The sequence below is a fragment of the Euprymna scolopes genome, chromosome 26 (genome assembly GCF_053919585.1).
Source record: "Euprymna scolopes isolate OS-2025 chromosome 26, ASM5391958v1, whole genome shotgun sequence".
Taxonomy (NCBI): Eukaryota; Metazoa; Mollusca; class Cephalopoda; order Sepiida; family Sepiolidae; genus Euprymna; species Euprymna scolopes.
This window is the reverse complement of record NC_136507.1, coordinates 57,588,385-57,611,103: the sequence shown is the minus strand read 5'-3', so window position 1 is coordinate 57,611,103 and position 22,719 is coordinate 57,588,385. Positions and strand designations below refer to the sequence as shown.

The following is a 22,719-nucleotide window of genomic DNA, read 5'->3' as shown; positions in this document are numbered from 1 at the left end:
GTCTAAGTAGTTCAGTTAATACAACGTAAGACTGAAGATTTCAAGGTTTTGGTTTCAATTTCTGGTCATGGCATCCACTTTTGTTAAAAATTTATCATTTACTATTAATGCAATATTTTCCATTTTTAAAAATAGTTCAGGTCTGTGATATTTCAAAATGAGACAGATTCTGCATTGTATTTATTATATTTTTTTTTAATTGTGACAGACAGACAGACAAGATCAATTTGTATAAGATGGATCTGATGCTGTTTGATAACATCAGATTAATAGTTTTTGAGTTAACGTTTCCATGTCATAACTTTAGGAATACACCATTAATATGGAAAAGTAAGGTCCAAATCAAACTTTGGCCCATCTTTATATTGTCAAGCAGAGGTATGCAGTCTCATGACTGACTAATGTTTTATCCTGTATATAATATTTTGATAGCAGAAATTCCCCTTTGGACCAAATTACACACAGTAGACTTGTACTGCCTTGTTGCCCTTATTAACTGACTCATAAACTCATAGAAATAATGTTCACTTCCGATTCGCAGATTCACAAAATAATGATTTCTCCCTTCGCTTATTCCACCCTTTCCCATTGGATGCCAGCTGTAATTTTCTTATTCCAGATTTTAAACCTTCAATAAAAACAAACGCTAATGAATTAGACACAACATGGCACCAAAAACGTTACACCATATATACACATGAAAGCAAAATTATGTTTATCTTGTCTATTTCTTGGCTGCTCACATATATTTAAACATTCTCCTTTTTTGTGTGTGTGGGTGGGCCAGTATGCTTCAACCAAGCAATGCCGGTTAACGGGTCCTGCTAGTTTTTTTATAATATCCAGGCAACACCAAGTAACCTTGCTAGTTCAATCTATGTTAATAATGTAGTGACAACCTATTTACGTTATCTTGTAAGCAAGTACTAACTAATCAAGTGTCAAGTATAAGCTGGGCAGTCACAGCAACCACTAAACATGTGTTCCGTTGTTAGTTTGGAATTTTCTCAAGAGCAGTTACTTGTTGTTGCTTTGTGGAGACTGCTGACTGTCCTTCCAACCATCTCTCTTACGCAGTTTAGGGTTACCAAGTCCTCCCTTGGGAGACCCATTTTACGTGGGAGATGTTCTCTGGGTTCTTGTATAGCTTTATTCAAGTAGTCCTTTAAATAATTCCATCAATGCAGTAGTTCTGTGACTGTGCAGGGTCAAGGCTCTCTTTAGGTACAAAACTGTTTCTTGATTTTAATCTTTCTCTTGATGATCCATGGCCAGATAGGAGGTGTCTTCTGTTAGTTTCCTGTTTGTGTTTTGGGATGCTCATCTATATATATAAAAGGTAAAACAGCTGCTTGCGTTTTTGTATGTCCAGCAAAGGCTTTTTTCGCAGGGGTTCTCGGGGGGGGGGGGTATATTTTAGAACTTTTTATATACTTCCTAGATTGTAATATCTACGATTTGCAAAAATAGGTTGTCTATATTTTTTATTTGAGTGACTTTTACAAAATTCACGCTATTCCATTCTGTCGCATGTTTGTTCGGCTTTTTCATATAAAAGCAAAACTAATCGAAAGCAAAGCCATCGGCGCCCTTTCTTGACATCTTGAAAGCAATTAGCTTTGATCAATGTGGGGAAAACCCTTCATATCAGACAATTGCAATTTCTTTGAGAGTTCCCCTTTTTTGGGGGAGCTTGGTTTCCCCAACATCGTAGGCAAACAAATAAATGAAACGGTGGAAAGCTGAACTGGCCTTCAGCCAACGTTCATTTCTGCACCTGCTAGCAAGTCAACTTTTTGATTGACATTGCTAAATTTCAACGCTTTTCACTTCCTATGGCTTCGTAGCATAGCGGTAAGATGTCACATTTTCTTTCACTTTCTTTTCCGCCTTCGGGTTTGTCACGGGTTCGAGCCTCCCTCCCTACTAACACTTTTTTTTTCTTTCACACCCCCAAACACCCGGGCAACGCTGGGTATCCCCGCTAGTTAACTAATAAAAATGCTAAACTAATGAAAACTACAAAATATCCGCAAAGAAAGTTGAGTTCCCTCTACTATGCCAGAAAATGACTCACATCTGAAAGTATCTCTACAAAGCCATCGTTCGCCTATGCATGGATTATTTTTTTTTTTTTTTTTTTACATAGGTGTCACCACTTATCAAGGCCAATAGGCCACTCAAGGATAAGGGTTAAACAGTGTACAGTAGTCAAACGGACAATATAGTAAACGATAGTAATGGAAGTTCGGTAAATTTGTTAACTTAAGTGGAACGGCTCATCAGAAACTTGTTCACGTTGGACTTGAAGACAACCATATTATAGACGGCTGGAAAGCAGGAAAACGGAAGATAATTCCACAGGCGTGCAGTTCTAAGAAAGAAGCTTTGATCATGGAATCTATGTTTAGGTTTAGGCACAGGTAAAGAGTGGGAGGGGGGGATTATTAATAGTGTTTTCAGCTAGATGAGTGTTTCTTGTGAAAGTTTGGCGAGGGGTGGGGGGAACCATAGATTGAAGCTCAGCCGAACACTTTCCATGAAAATAACGATTGTTGTTGCATTTCAGTTGGTGCATCCACCGATAGTCTCTCACTCTTAGACAGAGTTTCAAAAAAAGAGTTTTCAACCAAGCACCAAGACCCAACCTCTATCCCGTCCCCACAACGTTGTTTCCCTGTGCCTGTTTTACAAATATTTTAATGGAATGTTCTCTGATAAGCTCATAGCACTTGTGACTCCTCGACAGATATACCTCCCCCTCGACAAGCAGCAAAATCCCACCTTCCATCGCTGAGGCCCTTAGATGCCGGAAAGCCATCTACTCTAATAATTTCTTCCCTCCAACTGCAAAACTTTGGAATTCCCTTCCTGTTTCCTTGTCTCAACTGGCAATATGTCTTGTGTGGAGTGAAAAAGAGTTTAAAAGAAGTATAACTCATATTTTTATAGGGGACTTTTTTGCTGTTTGGTCAGTCATGTTTAAGTTTCGATAAAGTATAATATTTAAAAAACGAGTTTTATGAACATTGTGTTAATAATGACAACAGACCTGAGTACGTGATTAAAATCAAAGTTTCAGTGATTTGAGAGCTTGACATTATTTCGAAAATGTGATTTTCGATGATGTTATGAATTTTTTATAGTCTGCTACGATGTTTAAAATAACATTTTCTTTGATCAAAAACGTGTGAAAAAATAAAAATGCTGACTTACATGAAAATTCCAAGTGATCCTAATTTTGCCAGTGGGAATGTCCCACAAATAAATGCTTCCATTTAAGGTACCAATAGCTGCCCAGGGTTGGCTGCAAAAAATAAGATTTGAAACTAAACATTACAGGAAGAATTACCCCTACATTAAAAAAACAAAAATAAAGAAAAATCTGTATGACGTACATATCTGTGATGGAAAGAAAATATTGAGCACCAAAAATCACGTAAATTGACAAAGAAGTTTTATTTTTTAATAAGGAAATTAAATTTTGTAGCCAAACAAACAGCAACAATATTGTAATAACCACTTGAAAACAAGGGAAATAACTACAAATAATTAAAACTTTCGAGATATTAGAAAAACATTTTTAACATAGATATAACCCTTACACCTTCTCTTGTCCGAGGGCCGGGCCGCATCCGTCGCTATCCTGGTTCACGGGAGCATACCTGAGATGTACTTCTGGCCATGTTTGTCGCTCCCAGCTCACAGGACCATAGATGCAACCCAGCAGGGCTACATTCTTACTTGTCTAGTGGTGGACCCCTCAAGGGTGACCAGACTCTCACTGGTCACTGGAAAATATCTTTCTGCTGCTCAGGGCATGCGAAATGTGCATGACCCTAAGTCCGTGTGGCAACATTGTCGATTTCGGCCGTCACTCTGGCTTCGTGCTGGATCCAGTCTATCTCTTTCATCATCTGGCATCAGGGCATACCTGAAACAAACTGTATCTTCATTCAGGCCGGCAATCAAGAAACAAGGAAACTCTGGGACATTTTTATATAACGAAACAAAATAACTATTCATAAATCGTTTTACACTTGTTTATAGTCGCGTTCTTTGATCCAAGCTTCATGATGCAGGTTGTATAACTTAAGTTCCTCTAATTAATTTCCTAGCTAAGAACAAGAGCCTTTCAACTTAGCTTCTATGAGGGTTTTGCCCCCCCCCTCGCCCCAGGCGGGGTGAGAGCGATGTGGACGCCTCGATGCCAGCCAGTAAAAAGAACCCTAACTCTAAAAAGCCAATCGTTTTTATAAAACTGGCCTCTTCTCCCCTCTCTCATATTGAAGATTACTTTTTTTTTTTTTCTCTGAACCTCTTTTTTTTATCTATCCCATTATCTTATTCTTTTTCCTCTCTCGTGAACTCCTTTCTCTATCCCCTTATTTTATTCTTTTCATTTTCTATTTTCTTGTGACCCTCTTCTTCCTCTTTCATGACCATATCTCTCCTTAGGTTCAATTTATTTATTTATCTGTCCAACTAACTTTTCACTGGCTTGGTGGTCTGGTAGTTAAATACAACAGGTGGACCCAAATGACAACATCTCCCAGACACCAAAGCAGACCTTTTGAACCCAGGTCATTGTACCTGTCTCACTCAATTAGTAGTTAACATTCATTTTCTTTTCATTGAAAAAGATACTATTTCTTCTCTGGTGGACAGAAATCTCATAAACATCTGTTTTTCCTTGACCAAGTGTCAGCATGCCCCCCCCCGACCATACCTCATCCTCTCCCATCTTCATCTAGCTGTATAGGATATCTGGCACTGCCTGGGATCCCGTTACATAGAAACTATTAATTATAGATTAGAACACAAGTAATCTATAATATAAAAGCAAAAATGTGTGTCTGTGTGTGCATTTTTTTTTGTATGTCTGCCAAAGGCTTTTTTAGGGGGGGGGGGGGCATTCGGAGGGGGAGGGCACTAATTCTTACAACTTTTTATATACTCCCTAGATTATAATATCTTTGATTTATGAAACGAGGTCGTCTTTATCTTCTATTTGAGCGACTTTTGTTACAATTCATTTCGCTATGGCGTGATATTTAACCTAGAAAACCAGACGTTGACATTCATTTAAGCACCTGCTTTTCTAATCGTTTAATTTCAACAATTCTCACTTCTCTGCCCTCTTAGCATTGCAGTAACATGTCACTCTCTCTTTTCCGCCTTCACCTCAAGGCTTAGGGTTCGAGCCCACATGCCTACCAATTTTTTTTTTTTTCCTATACACACACACTGACAAACACCTGGGCAATGCCGGGCACCCCCGCTAGGCTATAATATAATGGGCAAAAATCTGTTTAAATGTATGTATGTATGTATGTATGTTTGTATATCTGCCTAAAACTTTCGAAAGAGGTAACGGATTTTCATGAGATCGGTATCATTTTGAAGCTCAACCCTTCGGATGACAAATATCATACAATTGGCCAAAAACATTAATTCCTTCACCCTCGACTGAGCACTTTTTAATAGGGAGGGTTGTTTTTTTTCACTGACATTTTTTGCAAGTCATTCAACCCTCGCTTCCACAACGTCGGATAAAAGGCATTATTTTAACCACCCATGACATCACAACCCCAGTGGGCACATCGGTAAGACAGTTCATTTTTTTTACATCTTTTTTCCTCTGGGTTCAAGCCTGCTTACTACTCCTATGTTTTTTTTTTGCTCAACCAACACACACACCTCCACTTTCTTTTCTGCCTTCACGTCACAGGTTTGAGCCTGCCTGCTTATTCAAACTTTTTTTTTTTTTTTTTTTTTTGCTCAACACACACCTCCAAACACCCAGCCAACGCCGGGCACCCAGGCTCGTAAATAAATATAGAATAATAAGCAATAATATTACGTTATGCTGTACTTCTATTATTTTTACAATGTTGTCTATTTACTTCATATGCCAAAATGCGCGGCGAATATATATAACAGACACTGTTTATTTTGGGGTACATAAAAACGTGACAATTTTGCATACGGAATAAAGTGTTAAGAAATAATATATAAAAGACAAAACGGTCACGCGCATTTTTATATGTCCAACAAAAGCTTTTTTCGGGGGGGGGGGGTCTCGAGGGTTACTAATTTTTACAACTTTTTATATACTCTTTAGATCATTATATCTACGACTTACGAAGAGACGTCGTGTCTACATTTATTTTGATTGACTTTTATAAAATTTGTGCTATTCCTTCCTCTCATGTGTTCGTGTTTTAGTCCCCCATTTATCGGAGAGAGACCTATGTTTTCAGTGGCGTCCGTGCGTCCGTTAGTCCGGACTATTGCCAGATAACCGTCCATTAGTTTTGCCTGAAATTTTGCCACAAATTGTATTTCATTAAACAGTAAATTTTTTTTTTTTTTTTTTTTTTACAAAAATTCACATTGCGCCCCCAGTGGCTCAAAAGAGGTCAAAAATACCCCAAAATGGCCAAAAATGACACATTTTGCCCCATAACTTTTGATCCATCCATTAGATTTCTTTTAAATTTAGTGAAAATGTGGAGCCCATTGTTCTTACTATAAATCCAGTATGGGTGACCCTGGCAAAATTCTGGTTCACATCCCCGGGGGACTTTAAGTGCTAAAAACACTTCTTTTTGTGGCTCTTTTTTAAAAATTCCTCAACAAAAACTTGATATGTCTGACTATATAGTGGTTCTTCACGGTGGTCAACTCAAATATACATGTATTAAGTCCTGAAACTGCACCGTTATCAATTTACACTGGGATTCGGCGTTCCCAGGGGCTCAAAAGGGCTCAAAAGAGGCCAAAAATGCCCCAAAATAACCAAAAATTACACTTTTTGCCCCATAGCATTTGATCTATAGATTAGATTTTCCTGAAACTTGGCCAAAATGTGGAGGCTATTGTTCTTAATATAAATTCAGTATGGGTGACCCTGAAAAATTTCTGGTTCGCATCCCTCTGGGACTTTTAGGGCTAAAAAAACATGCCTTTTTGGAGCTCTTTTTCCATATTATTCAAGAACTTGATATGCATGTCTATATAGTAGTTTTCCATGATGTTGAATTCAAATATACGTCTTAAGGCGTGAAACTGCATCGTTTGTCCGTTTCCACTGGGATTCAGCATTCCCAAGAGCTCAAAAGGGGTCACAAATACCCTAAAATTGCAAAAAATGACACTTTTTACCCCATAACTTGCTCCATCCATTAGATTTTTCTGAAACTTGGCGAAAATGTGAAGGCAACGTTGGCCCTTCACACTTCTCACATTTATCATTTCTTTATTATTTTTTGTAGCCTCATCTCACATGCAACACAAGAGGGGGACCACACAATCTGTGGTTTGTTTCGTATAAAAGCGAAACTAAATCAAAAGCAAGGTCAACTTCTCGACCTTTCATGCCAGGACGTCCAGAAAGCAAATCACCTTTGATCAATGTGGGGGGAAACAATCATATCAGACAATTGCTATTCATTTGGACTCTTTTTTTGTGGGGAGCTGGTTTTCCCCCCAAACATCTTTGGGAAACAAATAAATGAAATGGTGGAAAACTGAACTGGCCTTCAGCCAACGTTCGTTTCTGCAAGTCAACTTTTTGATTGGCATCGTTAAATTTCAACTTTGGCTTCGTAGCGTAGCGGTAAAAGTTCACGTTTTCTTTCACTTTCTTTTCCGCCTTGGCATCACGGGTTCGAACCTGCCTGCCTACTAACACTTTTTGGGGGAAAGGGGGGGGGCTCAACACACACCTCGAAACACCTGAGCAACACCGGGTATCCCCACTAGTCTATATATATAAAAGGCAAAAGTGGCACGCGCGTTTTTGTATGTCCACAATAGGCTTTTTTCGAGGAGAACTTTCTATATACTCCTTAGATTATAATATCTACAATTAGCGAACGGACGTTGTCTCTACATTTATTTGGATCGACTTTTATAAAATTCCCTCTATTCTGTTCTTTCGCGTGTTTGTTTGTCTTTTAAAAGCGAAACTAATCGGAGCGAAGTAGGCTTTCCTGCCGGGACCTCCAGAAACGCAATTAGCTTTGATCAATGCTGGGAAAACCCTTCATATCAAACAATTGCGATTCATTTTTGAGAGCTCCCCCTTTTTCGGGGGAGCTCTCAAAATGTCGTGGGAAAGCAAAATACGGCAGAAACTGGCCTGCAGCCAATGTTTATTTCTGTGCCTGCGTGAACTCATTTCTGCAAATCAATTTTTTAATCGTTAAATTTGAACGTTTTTCACTTCCTCTCACGTCGTAGCGTATCGGTAAGATCTCAGATTTTCTTTCACTTTCTTTTCCGCTTTCGTATCATGGGTTCGAACCTGCCTGCCTACTACCACTTTTTTTTTTCTAACCCCCCAGGCAATGCCAGACACCCCCGCTAGTTACTTCTAAATGACAGTCTTGGAACGTTCAATCCTAAGTAAAAGCAATACTAATAATATAATTATAAAATTATTTAAAACTTATGTTTCTGAATTTTTTTACAGGAGTTATATATATATTTATATTTTTTTGAATATTCAAACTACTTTTCTCATCTGGAATGTTATTTATACAACATTTTGGTTGATGTAACCTCTGATCTTCTTCAGGTATATTTTGTTAAACTCAGAAATCTGTGCAGAATTCCAAATGGAACCCTTTATTTAATCCATGGGATAGTATGCTTTAGTTTCATCAGCCATGACTGGGTAGAAATTTTTTAAAATTTGCAATTGTATACTTAATATCGCCCACACTGAGGATTGAACCTTCAACCTTTGGAGGAGTGTCAGTTGCAATGAATTTTACCTGTTACGCCATGGGTTTGTGCCGACAATTCTAGTATGAATTTTGGAAACCTTAAACTTATTTTTGTTTTTTAGATGTACAATCTTACTACTTATCATTATAGATCATTATTTATTACTAAATTTTTTTTTTGGCTTTCTTCATTATTTATAGTGTGTTAGATTCTATACTAGGTCTGCCCAGCATATGTGCTGTTTCTTTAAGTCATCTTACTGTTCATTGAATAAAAGATTCCATTCAAAATTCCATCAAGATTCCAGAGTTTGACAGAAAGATTTCTGAGTTTGACAGAAAGATTTCTGAGTTTGACAGAAAGATTTGAGTTTGACAAGATACACCTGAAGATGGCTGGAAAATGTTGTGCAAATAACACTGAAGATAAGAACAGCATTCTGAAGAATCCAAATAATACTTAAAACGTATACTCAATCATGACTGATGAAACGAAAGAAGTCTACTTCCTTGGATTAATAATGGGTTCCGTTTGAAAATTCCATACAGATTTACTGAGTTCAACATATAAATTCTTGAATTCCAACAGATTCATCTGAAGAAGGTTAGTGGTTACATCAGTCAAAACACTATGAGGAATCTTCAATAAATATAGATGAAAACATATTTTAAAAAAATTAAAAAATTTAAAAAAACGGAAAATATTTGATTCTCTTCAGCTTCTGTTTATATCTAAAAACACAAGTTCCTTCAGTCTTTGACAGACTATGGATACCCACAAAGGGATGCCTGCATGTGAAATTTTTGTTGCAGGAGGTGCGCAGTTTCCAACCACACTTCTTCTGAGTCGACATTGTTAAATACCAGTGGCAAGTGAAGTACAGGACGACTGGAAACAAATGCTGAGATAAGCGGAGAGCACATACAGCGCATAGAATTCTCAAACGGTCACCCATTTGATACTAACCAGGCTCAACGTTGCTTAACTTTGTTGATCTGATGAGAACCGGTGTGTCAACGCGATTATGCCATATTTATTATTTATAACATACTTACGTTTTAGAGAAAGCAACTGATTCAATGGAATTGTCACAGTCTTCTTCGTCTTTATTTGTACTGACATCAAACATGTTTAAAACCTGTAAAAGACAACATCTAAAAGAATTGATACAAAATTCAAACCATTCTTAAAAACAAAAGACAGGAAAAATCATTTTTTTCTCAAGCAGACTCCGGAGTCAAATATTATTTTATTTGACTTTCCATCTCAATCAAAAGTCAATAGTTTTTTCGAACAATCTTACATATTTACTAATCCAAGCTGCTTCGAGTTTTGAAACTAGTCAAGAGTAAACAGTGTTACTTAACCCGAAAACCCTTCTATATTATGTTCCTTTGATTTAAACATTTATAAACATTTTCTTTTCTATTTATTTAAACATCCATTCATTTAACTAGGTTAAGTAAACATTCATTCATTTTCTTTGCCGTTTATTTTGCTTTATTATATCTAAAAAAAACTTATTTATTTTCAGCATTATTTCTGTAAATATTTTCTGTGAATAAACATGTTTATTACAAGAAAAAATTTTATGCAAATAAATACAGTGGGGGGTCAAAAGTGTTTGCAAATTGTATAAATTGATAAATTTATGCTTCAATATTTTCCAATATAATAACTATGTTACTTACTGTTTGATATGCAAATATATGAAGTAAATTCATAGAAACGGAAACCAAATAATCATATTCTGGGGGGTATGGATCTTTAAATGATTTCAGGAAGGAATATGGGCCAAAAGAGTTTGCAAGCACTCATTTATCCGGAATAAATACCATTTTTAAACATGATATAATTCGAAAAATTGTGTCATCATGATTATAATACCATATATTGATAACATATTACAAGAAAACAACAGTTATTACTCAAATAATAATTAACAGAACAATACGAATATATGAAACTATTTAACCCTTTATTCGCTTTCCTCCATTTTTAATCAAATCAATCAGCCTCCTATCAACAGAGGATGTTAATGTATGCACTTGCTGAGGTGTGATTTCAGAAGATACCTTCTTCATTCTCTACCAAATGTCTTTTTTACTATGGAATTTATGCCCATTTTCGTAAACCTTTCTCTTCAGAATCGACCAGAGGTTCTCTATCGGATTCAAATCTGGGCTCTGAGGTGGCCAGTACATCAGACATTCACCACAGATCCCCTTATCTGAAAGCCAAGCTTTTGTGAATCGAGAAGCATGGCTTGGGGCATTGTTTTGTTGGATGATTAGATTCTGGTTGAGAGCATCATTTTGTGAATTCAACCAGGTCGATAAATTTGCTTCCAAAAACTTGTAGTAGTTCACAGAATTCATTTTGACAGTCAGGGACAAGAAAAGGACCAACAATCTCACTTCCAATAATACCAGCCCAAATCATCATTCCTCCTCCTCCTCCTCCTCCCTGTTGACGTCTGAATCACAAGCGTGGGCTATTGCCTTTAAGAAGCCATCCCTTGGTCCAACTGTCGGGGCCGTCGTCGAGGGTTGCTCTGGCCTCGTCAGGCCAGAGAACATTTTGAAAATTGGTTTTCAAATATTTAGTGGGCCATGCTAGTCACTTCTGACAGTTCATATTATTCAAAGGAGGACATTTTGTCTGTGTTCTCTGGTCAGCTATCGGTTTCAAAATCCGATTTCGGGTTCTTTTAGAGATGTCAACACTCCTGCATGGTCGAAAATAGCTTTGCTTGTGCTGTGTGGGTTTGCTAGCAAACTTCTCTTGGTTTTTCTAATATCTCTTGGTGAAGTTACCTTTGGTCTGCGACTTTTATGCTTTTTTCTTCCATCTTTGCCGTCAATTTCCATATATAAATTATTAATATGTTTTATATAAACAAATTTATTTCCATATATAAATGATTAATACGTTTTATATAAACAAATTTATTTCCATATATAAATGATTAATACGCTTTATATAAACAAATTTATTTCCATATATAAATTATTAATATGTTTTATATAAACAAATTTATTTCCATATATAAATGATTAATATGTTTTATATAAACAAATTTATTTCCATATATAAATGATTAATACGTTTTATATAAACAAATTATTTCCATATATAAATGATTAATATGTTTTATATAAACAAATTTATTTCCATATATAAATGATTAATACGTTTTATATAAACAAATTTATTTCCATATATTAATTTCCGGATTAATACGGCATAATAATGTTGACACAACGGTTCCCGCTGGATCACCGAAGTTAAGCAACGTTGAACCTGGTCAGTACTAAATGGGTGACTCTTTGGGACTTCCAGGTACTGTATGTGTTCTCCACTTACCTCGCCATTATTTGCAGTCGTCCTGGACTTCTTGCCACTGGACTCAAACAGTGCCGATTCAGGAGAGGTGTGGTTGGTGATTGCGCAACTCTTGCCTCACAATTACATACGCAACTGCCCCTACAGGGTGTATCCTTTGTCTTTCGAAACTGAACGGAGGCATCATGCACATAAATGATTATGTGCATTGACAAAGATGTTTATCATTGAAATATCTGATTTAAACAAATAAATTTGTTTATATAAAAATCCATTGTTTTAGCCTTCCAAACATATTCATTTATATAGAGAATTCTTAATTTCAATATATATATATATATATATATATATATAGAATACTTAATTTCAATATATATATATACAGAATTCTTCACTTCAATATATATATACGGAAGTCTTAATATCTATATATATATATATACTGAATTTCAATATATATATATATATACAGAATTCTTAATTTCAATATATATATACACAATTCTTAATTTCAATATATACATACACAATTCTTAATTTATATATATATATATATATATATATATATATATATATATATATATATATACACACGGAATTCTTACTTTCAATATATATATACGGAATTCTTAATTTCAATATATATATACGGAATTCTTAATTTCAATATATATATATATATATATATATATATATATATATATATATATATATATACAGAATACTTAATTTCAATATATATATACAGAATTGTCAATTTCGATATATATATACGGAATTCTAAATTTCAATATATATATATACAGAATTGTTAATTTCAATATATATATACAGAATTGTTAATTTCAATATATATATATATATATATATATATATATATATATATATATACGGAATTCTTAATTTCAATATATATATATATATATACACATATATATATATATATATATACAGAATTCTTAATTTCAGTATATATATATATATATATATATATATATATATATATATATATATATACAGAATTCTTAATTTCAGTATATATATATATATACAGAATTCTTAATTTCAGTATATATATAGTCCTACAGACTAACATTCTCGTTCACAGAATTACACCATGTGGACCAGGAAAAAGTGGGGAAAAAACAGACTTAGATTGACAAGGAGGTTTATCATCGAAATATTTAAATTAAATAAATAAATTTGTTTATATAAAAAGAAAATGTGTTGTTTTTAGCACTCCAACCATATTCATTTATATACAGAATTCTTATTTTGTCAGTTTTGTTTTTTTCATGTTTGTTTTTTACTAAGTCATTTTTTTTGTTTGTCATTGTTGTTTTTTTGTTTGCTATTTTTTACTTAGTCATTTTTGTTTTTGTTTGTTTTTTATTTTGACATTTTTGATTTTTGAGTTTGTTTGTTTTTTACTTTGTCATTTTTGTTTTTAATGTTTGTTTTTTATTTTGACATTTTTTAATTTTTGAGTTTGTTTTTTACTTTTGTTTTTAATGTTTGTTTTTGTTTGTTTTTGTAAAATCATTTTACTTTTTTTCAAAGTTGAGCTTTTATTATTTTATTTTAATCAAAAGTTTTTATTAATTTATGATTGAGTCTTTGTTTTATTTTTACTTTTAATTTAAGGTTGAGCCTTGTTTTTTAATGCCAAAGTTGATTCTGTTTTATTTAAAGTTGAGCCCTCCACGCAATCCTTTTTGTTGTCTGTTCAGGTATTCATGTTTAAGACTCAGTTACTTACCTTGCCATTGTTGCTATTTGAAAGGTAAAATTTCAGATCTGATGATCCACTTATCAGCAATGAATTATCCGGATTGAAATCCAGGCATGTCACACTGGCTGCATGAACTGAAAATGCAGGAGAAAAATGAAATTAGCATCAACGAAGCAGCTTCAAAATAAAGAAAAAAAGGGAGATGATTGACACCGTCTGCATTACGTTTGTTGTAAAGATCACATAAGCACAACATGGCACAGCATTATGGATGATATAGCAGGAGGTTCCCCATAGTTCTGGCAAAAATTTGTTTATGAAAATCTGATTTCTTCATTTAACCCCTTACTTTCTTTTTTTAATTCAATATTCACCCCAAACAAGGCACATTGCCACTTTGAAGTAGGGGGCTGCTATTAGGGACATAAGTTGCAGGGGTATTATGAAGGGAGATGAGTAGCAAGCTGTCTGTTCACATTACACTTGAACTTCTGCATGTCAGTACAGTTGGGAAAGCAGAATCACAGAAGGAGTTCCAAAGTCTAGCAGTTCTGAGGAAGAAACTATTGGAGTAGAATGCTTTCTTACACCTAAGTATCTCTACTGTGAAGGGGTGGGATTTAGCTGCTTGTTGGGTTTGTTGGGGTATTCACGTCGAGGGGGTACAAGTGCTTGTAGTTCGTCAGAGCATTCACTATTAAAGTACTTGTAACACAGGCAGAGAGATGCAGCATTTTGTCGATAGGACAGAGGTTGAAGCCTAGATGGCAGTTCAGGACCTATCAGGTTAGCAACTCTCTTTTGAACCCTGTCCAGGAGTGAGAGACAAGCAGCAGATGTACCAGCCCAAATGTGACAACAGTACTTCATATATGGGCGAATGGTGGTCTTATAGAGGTACAGGATACTTTCAGGCACAAGTAGTTTTCTAGCACGGTAGAGAGAGCCCACCTTCTTCGCAGCAGCCTTGACAATGCTCTCAATGTATCTATTCCAGTTCATGTTCCCTGTAAACGTTAGGCTGAGGAGTTTAAAGATAATGTGTTCTAGGCCATTGCTGTTGGTGGTAGAGAAGGTTTCTTGCAATTATTGAAGGAAACAAGCTTAGTCTTGGCAGCATTGAATGTGACCATCCATTTTTGTCCCCATTCCACTACAGATTGGAGGTCATCTTCTACTTTGTAAAGACAAGCTAACTTGTCCTCACCAAATTTGTCTTTTTTCAAAATAGCATGAGTAAACTTGCCCAAAACATAATATAAAAACAGTCTTTTTATTGCTGTTTAATCATGTGCAGGGACACTTTGGTAATCGTCTCATCAATAGGAGATGTGATTCTGAATGGCTTTCACACTCACTAGACATAAAACAAATTACTTCTGAAGTTATATAAAAGGTAATGTCTATAAAAACAATTTCCAGATTGTTCCTGAACTGAAGAAGGTGATTACAGCCCAAATTAGGGAAGTTTTACTTGCAAACTTTCATGAAAAGAAAGAAATAAACAAAAAGAATATAGAAAGAAAAAAAGGATCAAGAAAATAAGGACAAAAAATGAAAAGAAAGAAAGAAATGGATAAAGACAGAAAGGAAAGAAAGCAGAAAAGAAAAAAAGACAGAACATAGAAAGAAAAACAAGAAAAAAGGGAAGAAAGAGAGGAGAGATACTAAAAAGAAAAACAGGAAGATGAAAAAAAAAGACAGAAAAAAATTTAAAAATAGACGGTAAAAGAAAAAGGAAAGAAAGGATAAAGAAACAAAATAACCATTTAATTTAAGCTTATGTGAAAAATACTGTTTTTAACATTATTTATACATAACTGCATTGCTACAAATATTGACGTTAAAAATAAAATTTTACAAATGTCCACTTTAGGGGAAAGAAAGTGTGACAGAGAGAAAAAAGGAGGAAGCATTATAAGGCAAATAAAGAGAGAAGGAAGAAGAGGACCATGGTGTTTGGTTTCTATATTTTATAGAGGAAAATTGTTGTTTTTCTTTTTGGCCTTGCAGAACATGATTGAGTTTGGCAAAGAAAAAGGAAAAAGAATCTATAACATCAATGTGTGGTGCATTTTAGGTCAGGAAGCCGATATCTTCAGGCAGTCTGATCTCGTAGCATCAGATAATATGTAGCCAAACACTGGCATTAAAAATAAAGTTTATTTTCAGTGAAAGAAAATGTGGCAGAAAAAAGGAGGAGAAAGGGTTGTAAGGCAGAAAAAGAGGGAAGTAGGAGGAAGAGGATAAAGAAGGGTTTTTTTTTTTTTTTTTTTTACAGAGGCATCACCACATTATCAAGGCCCAGAGGCCACTCAAGGATAAGGATTAAAGAGTGTACAGTAGAAATTGGACAATATAGTAATCATTAGTAATGAAAATTTGGTAAATTTAATAACTTATATGGAACGGCTCATCAAGAACTTATTTACTTTAGACTTGAACACAACCATATTGTAGTCAGCCGGAAAGCAGGAAAACGGAAGACAATTCCACAGGCGTGCAGTTCTAAGAAAGAAGCTTTGTTCATGGAATCTACGTTTAGGTTTAGGCACAGATAAAGAGTGGGGGAAATTATTGATAGTGTTTACAGCTAGACGAGTGTTTCTTGTGAAAGTTTGGCGAGGGGGGACCATAGATTGAAGCTCAGTTGAACACTTTCCATGAAAATAACGATACATCAGAGACAAACTCGCAACATCTCTTCTGTGAGATAGAGGTTGCAAGGAGGAGAAAAGGACATCACCTACGAGGCTACGAAGTCTATTTTGAACTCTATCAAGGCAGGACAAGTCCTTTCTAGCAGCTCCCGCCCAGATGTGGCAACAGTATTCCATCCTTGGACGTACCTGGCTCTTATATAGGTAGAGAATAGCATCAGCAGTGAGATATCTACTGGATCGATAGAAAGATCCCACCATTTTTCCAGCGGCCTTGGCAACAGATTTGATATACGTGTTCCATTTAAGATCAAGAGTAATGGTCAAGCCCAGAAGCTTGTCAAAACTTGAGGCCTCCTGAAGACGAGAGCCATTCATTTCAATTGATGACAAATGTGGATTAGAATGTTGATGATGTAAAGAGAGAAACTTAGTTTTAGATGCATTAAAAGTAACCAGCCACTTCTTTCCCCATTGTACTACGTGCTCAAGATCAGAGGAGAGAGAATTAGAGAGAACTTGGTCGTTTACTGTCTTAGATGTGCTACCATAAATGGTAGTGTCGTCAGCATAAATGTCTACAAATGATGTAAGGATATGATTTGGAAGATCATTAATGTAGATCAGGAAAAGAGTTGGGCCCAGGATGGATCCCTGAGGGACACCGGCATTAATACTGTGAGTTTCTGATTTTTGCCCCTCAACTACTACTCTTATGAACCTATCAGAAAGAAATGATTTAATAATTGAGAAGACTTTTCCAGCTATACCATAGCTAGCGATCTTATGAAGTAAACCTTTATGCCATACCCTATCAAAGGCTTTAGATATGTCAAGAGCAATTGCCCTAGAAAGATTGCCACCGTCGAGAGATTTGCTAATCCTATGCGATATAACTGTAAGGACATCTGCTGTAGATCTAGCAGAACGGAAACCATATTGAGTGTCACTAAGAAGGTTATTTTTGTTGAGATGTTTGATTACTTCTGTATTTAACACAGATTCTAGCAACTTACTCATGATGCACAGGAAACTTATTGGCCTGTACTGAGAGGGGGATGAGCGATCACCTGAATTCTTAAATACAGGGCATACTGATGAGATTTTCCAGGGAGATGGGAAACTATTCTCCTTAAGACAACGTTTAAACAGTTTTGTAAGTATTGGCGCTAATTCAGGTTGAAGTTTTTTGAGTACTATAATTGGAATACCATCAGGGCCAGTTGCTTTACTCGAATCAAGGTTTTTGATTAGCTTCGCAACATCACGTACAGATATACGTATATCACATAGCGTGTTTTCTGATACAGGAGGAAATATTGGGGGTTGGCGGTCTTGGTCGCAAAGGGTAGAATTAGCTGCAAAGTTCTTGACAAAGAGTTTGGCTTTGTCTGATGCTGACGAGATTACCTCAGGTCCATTGATAATAGTTGGGATGGAGCACACGCTTCTGTTCAGGATTCTGTTTGCTATTTGCCAAAACTGGTGGGAACCAAGCCGCTGCTCAGCTACTTTGGACTTAACAGATTGAGCATACAACACTCTTGCGTTCCTTATTACTTTCTTACAATGGTTGCTGGCAGTCCTGAAAACGGCTTTAGTTTCCATACATCTATTACGTTTGAAGCAGTGGAAAAAGTGATTTCTGTGCGCAATGGCAGCAGCACATTCTGGAGAGAACCATGGCTGGCTGTTAGGTTTTTGCTGAAACTTTTTAGAAGGTATGAAATGGTCAATACCTACAATTAACCATTCAGTTAGGTCTAATACTATAGAGGACACATCCTTTTTAAACATGGAATGCAGAGGTAGATCAGATATAAATGTACGGAAGCTATCCCAGTCAGCCTTAGTGTATCGATATACTGTACGATGAAGAGGTACGTCTGGGGACTTATTACATTTCATTTTTATCTTAATTGATACAACAGAGTGGTCGGAAGATCCAAGAGGCGACAGAACAGAAACTGAACATAGTTCAGGGCAAGTTGTGAGAAAAAGGTCTAGTAGGCTCGCATACTGGCCGTCATTATCGGGCACACGGGTAGGTTCCTGAACAATCTGAGTGAGGTCATAGGCAATGGAGAAATCATGACAGAACCTCCCCTCATCATCGGTCTTGTTTGAGTGGGTCAACCATTCGACGTTGTGAACATTGAAGTCTCCACATACGTGAATGTTAGCTGAAGGATAAGTAGAAAGGACTTGGTCAATTTTCTCAGATATGCTTTGAAAGATAGTAACTCCGCTGTTGTGGGGGCGATAGAGAGTAAATATAAATGCAGTAGTGTGAGCTAAAGCAACCCGGAAGCACATATAGGGTAAGTTAGGATCTTCCCTAGAGATGTCCCTCCCACATGGAAAGCTATCTTTAATATAGGCACATATTCCATGCCCATGGCGATCTTGGGGGTCAGATTTAGAAGTTAAGTTAGAGTATCCTGAAATTGCAAACTCATCTAGGGAAATAGCCTGTCCAATGCCAGTTTCACTTAAAAATAAAAGGTCTGGTTTAGTCTCCTGTAATTGGGTTTCAACCTCTGGAAGGTTAGAACGAAGACCCCTGATGTTGGAGAAGGAGACATGGTAGTAGGGGTCTACGTTGGAAGTTGGAGAACCGGGTTTAATCGTGTATTTTTTCTTGAAACTTGTCATGATGAAATTTTGGAATTTGTGGACTAGGTCGACAGATTTACTTAGAGCAGGACAGAGAGGGGAAATTAAGAGAGAAAAAGAAACGAAGAATTTTTTTTTTTTTATTTGTAGCTAATGATAAGGTAAAGCCGTAACAATTACCCACTAGTATGGCATCGAGAGGCCCCACCAGAAGCTACTGTATGGTCCAGAATCCATTTACCAAATGGCAATACAGCAGCCCCAGTACTTTGCACCTGCTGATAGGACAGCCTCCTTAGTGGTTAATCCAAGGTTCGGGTCCCTGACTATCAGGCGGATAACGTCAGCCCAGACAAAACGTTTACCTCCAGCACCCTTACTAGTGACATGGCTACAAGGATAGACATAGAAACAGAAAATTTCCGCCATCTCAGCCAACTGTTCGCAAAAATACTGCCAACCTAGAAAACAGCTTTTTCTTCTCCCTTTGTCCGAAAAATCACTCATTTCTACTTACAATTCATTTCTTGCAGCGTGTTCTGTTCCTTCAATCCGACTACTCGGATGTTACCATTCTCGTAACCAATACAAATACGTTTACCTGGAAAATGAAAAAGGGTGAAATTAAAAAAAGAAAATCTGAAGAAAATCACAATAAATCCTTATTCTATCATAGGAAGAGAGTGTAAATTTCTATTTAAAATTCCATTGCACAAACAAATGGTTGAATATCCTTTCATAATAATTAAAATATTATCTTAATATCATACTTTACTACATATCTGATCTTCAGAAAAGTATTACAATAGAACCCCGGGACATGGCATTAAAAATTAGTAACAAAATACAGTACAGTATATAATATACATGTATATAATCAAATGACATTATAAATAACAGACAGGCGGGGCAAATACCGTAACCAGGGGCCGCAAAAAATATTGTCTTCCATATTGTAACCTGAAAAAAACGTATTCCGGTGTTCTACTGTATAGTTTTGTCCTCTTCCTTTTTCTCGCTTTCATATTTTCTAGGTATTATATATATATATATATATATATATATATATATAATACCTAGAACCCCATCCTCCAACGTAGACCCCTATTACCATGTCTCCTTCCCCAACATCAGGGGTCTACGTTCCAACCTTCCAGAGGTTGAAACCCAATTACAGGAGACAAAACCGGACATATTCTTTCTAAGCGAAACTGGCATAGGGCCTACCACTTCCCTAGACAAGTTCAAAATTAGAGGATACTCTAACTTAACATCTAAATCTGACCCCAAGATCACCATGGGCATGGAATATGTGCCTACATTAAAGATGGCTTTCTGTGTGGTAGAAGATCCTAATGTAACTTATATGTGCTTCTGGGTTGCACTTTCTAACACCACCGCATTTATATTTGCCCTCTATCACCTCCACAACAGCGGGGTTACTATCTTTAAGAGTATATCTGAGAAAATTGACCACATCCTGTCTGCTCATCCTTCGGCTAACATTCACATTTGCAGTGACTTCAATGTCCACTCAAATAAGACAGATGATGAGAGGAGGTTCTGTCATGATTTTGCCATTGCCTATAACCTCACTCAGATTGTTCACGAAACCACCTGTGTGACTGATACGACCAGTCAGTATGCAAGCCTTCTAAACCCTTTTCTCACAACTTCCCCTGAGCTATGTTCATGTTTCGTTCTATCTCCCCTGGGATCCTACGACCACTCCGTTGTATCAGTTAAGATAAAAATGAAATGTAATAAGTCTTCAGATGTACCTCTCCATTGTACTGTATATCGATAGTCTACCGCTAACTGGGATAGCTTCCGTACATTCATATCTGATCTACCCTTGCATTCCATGTTTAAAAAGGATGTGTCATCCATAGTATAAGAACTGACCAAATGGTTAATTGTAGGCATAGACTGATTCATCCAAAAATTCCAGCAAAAACCTAACGCACAGAAATCACTTTTTCCATAGCTACCAACGTAATAGATGCACCGAGACTAAAGCTGCTTTCAGGAACGCCAGCAACTACTGTTAAAGCGTAATAAAAAAATGCAAGAGAGCTATATGCTCAGTCCATTAAATCCAAAATCGCTGAGCAACGGCTTAGTTCCCACCAGTTTGGGCAAATAACAAACAGGATCCTGAACAGAAGCGTACATTCTATCCCAACTATCATGAATGGACCTGAGGTCATCTCGTCAACATCAGACAAAGCTAAACTATTTGCCAAGAACTTTGCAACTAATTCTACACTATGTGACAAAGGCCATCAACTCCCCGTATTTCCTCCTATAACAGACAACACACTATGAAACATACAAATATCTGTGTGTGAGTTCGCCAAGCTAATCAAGAACCTTGATTCCAGTAAAGCAACTGGGCCTGACAGCATTCCAATTATAATGTTGAAAAAGCTTCAACCAGAACTTGCCCCCATACTTACAAAACTGTTTAAGCAAAGGAGAAATGCTTCCCAACACCCTGGAAAACCTCATCAGTATGCCCTGTATTTAAGAATTCAGGTGATAATTTATCTCCCTCTCAGTACAGATCAATAAGTCTCCTGTGTGTCATGAGTAAGCTTCTGGAATCCATATTAAATAGAGAAGTAAGTCAACCACCTCAGCAGAAATAACCTTCTTAGTAACACACAATATGGTTTCCGTTCTGCTAGATCTACAGCAGATGTGCTAACGGTTATATCTCATAGGATTAGTGAATCTCTTGACAAAGGCTTCCTTTCTAGAGCAATTGCTCTTGACATATCAAAGGCCTTCGATAAGGTATAGCATAAAGGCCTACTTCACAAGATTTCCAGCTAAGGTATAACTGGAAATGTTTTCTCAATTAATAAATCATTTCTCTCTGATAGACTCATAAGAGTAGTGGTTGATGGGCAGAAATCAAAGGCCCAGAGTATTAATGCTGGAGTCTCTCAGGGGTCCATCCTAGGCCCAACTCTCTTCCTGATCTACATCAATGATCTCCTAAAATACATACTTAAATCATTCGTTGATATCTATGCTGATGACATGACCATCTATGGCAACACATCAAAGGCTTTAAAGTTCTCTCTGATTCTCTCCCCTCTGATTTTGAGCATGTGGTACAGTGGGGAAGAGGTGGCTGGTTACTTTTAATGCATCTAAAACCAAGCTTCTATCTTTACATCATCAGCGCTCTGATCTCCATCTGACATCAATTGAAATGAATGGCTCTCATTTTGGGGAGGCTCCATGGTTTGACAAGCTTCTGGATCTGACCTTTACTCCTGATCTGAAATGGAACACATACATCAAGTCTGTTGCCAAGGTCACTAGGAAAATGATGGGATCCTTCTACCGCTCCAGAAGATATCTCATTACTGATGCAATTCTCTATCTATATAAAAGCCAAGTACGTTCAAGGATGGAGTACTGCTGCCACATCTGGGCAGGAGCTGCTAAAAACAGCTTATCCTGCCTTGACAGAGTACAAAATAGACTTCGTGGCTTAATGGGAGGATGCCCTTTTCTCTTCCCTGCAACCTCTCTCCCACAGAAGAGACGTTGCAAGCCTGTCTTTGTTTTATTGTTATTTTCATGGCAAGTGCTCGTCTGAGCTCCAATCTCTGG

General features: G+C 36.5%; 1 protein-coding gene across 1 annotated transcript in view; it reads right to left on the bottom strand.

Moving 5' to 3' along the window:
- The window catches only part of LOC145248083 (angio-associated migratory cell protein-like), a 54,342-nt gene that overhangs the window by 9,480 nt on the left and 22,143 nt on the right, over positions 1-22,719 (bottom strand). Inside the window, exons 6-9 of the mRNA XM_080109861.1 lie at positions 19,607-19,690; positions 13,841-13,947; positions 9,792-9,874; positions 3,217-3,307 (exon numbers count right to left, since the gene is read on the bottom strand). Of these exons, the coding sequence (XP_079965987.1) occupies positions 3,217-3,307; positions 9,792-9,874; positions 13,841-13,947; positions 19,607-19,690 (365 nt within the window). The remainder of the gene's footprint in view (positions 1-3,216; positions 3,308-9,791; positions 9,875-13,840; positions 13,948-19,606; positions 19,691-22,719) is intronic.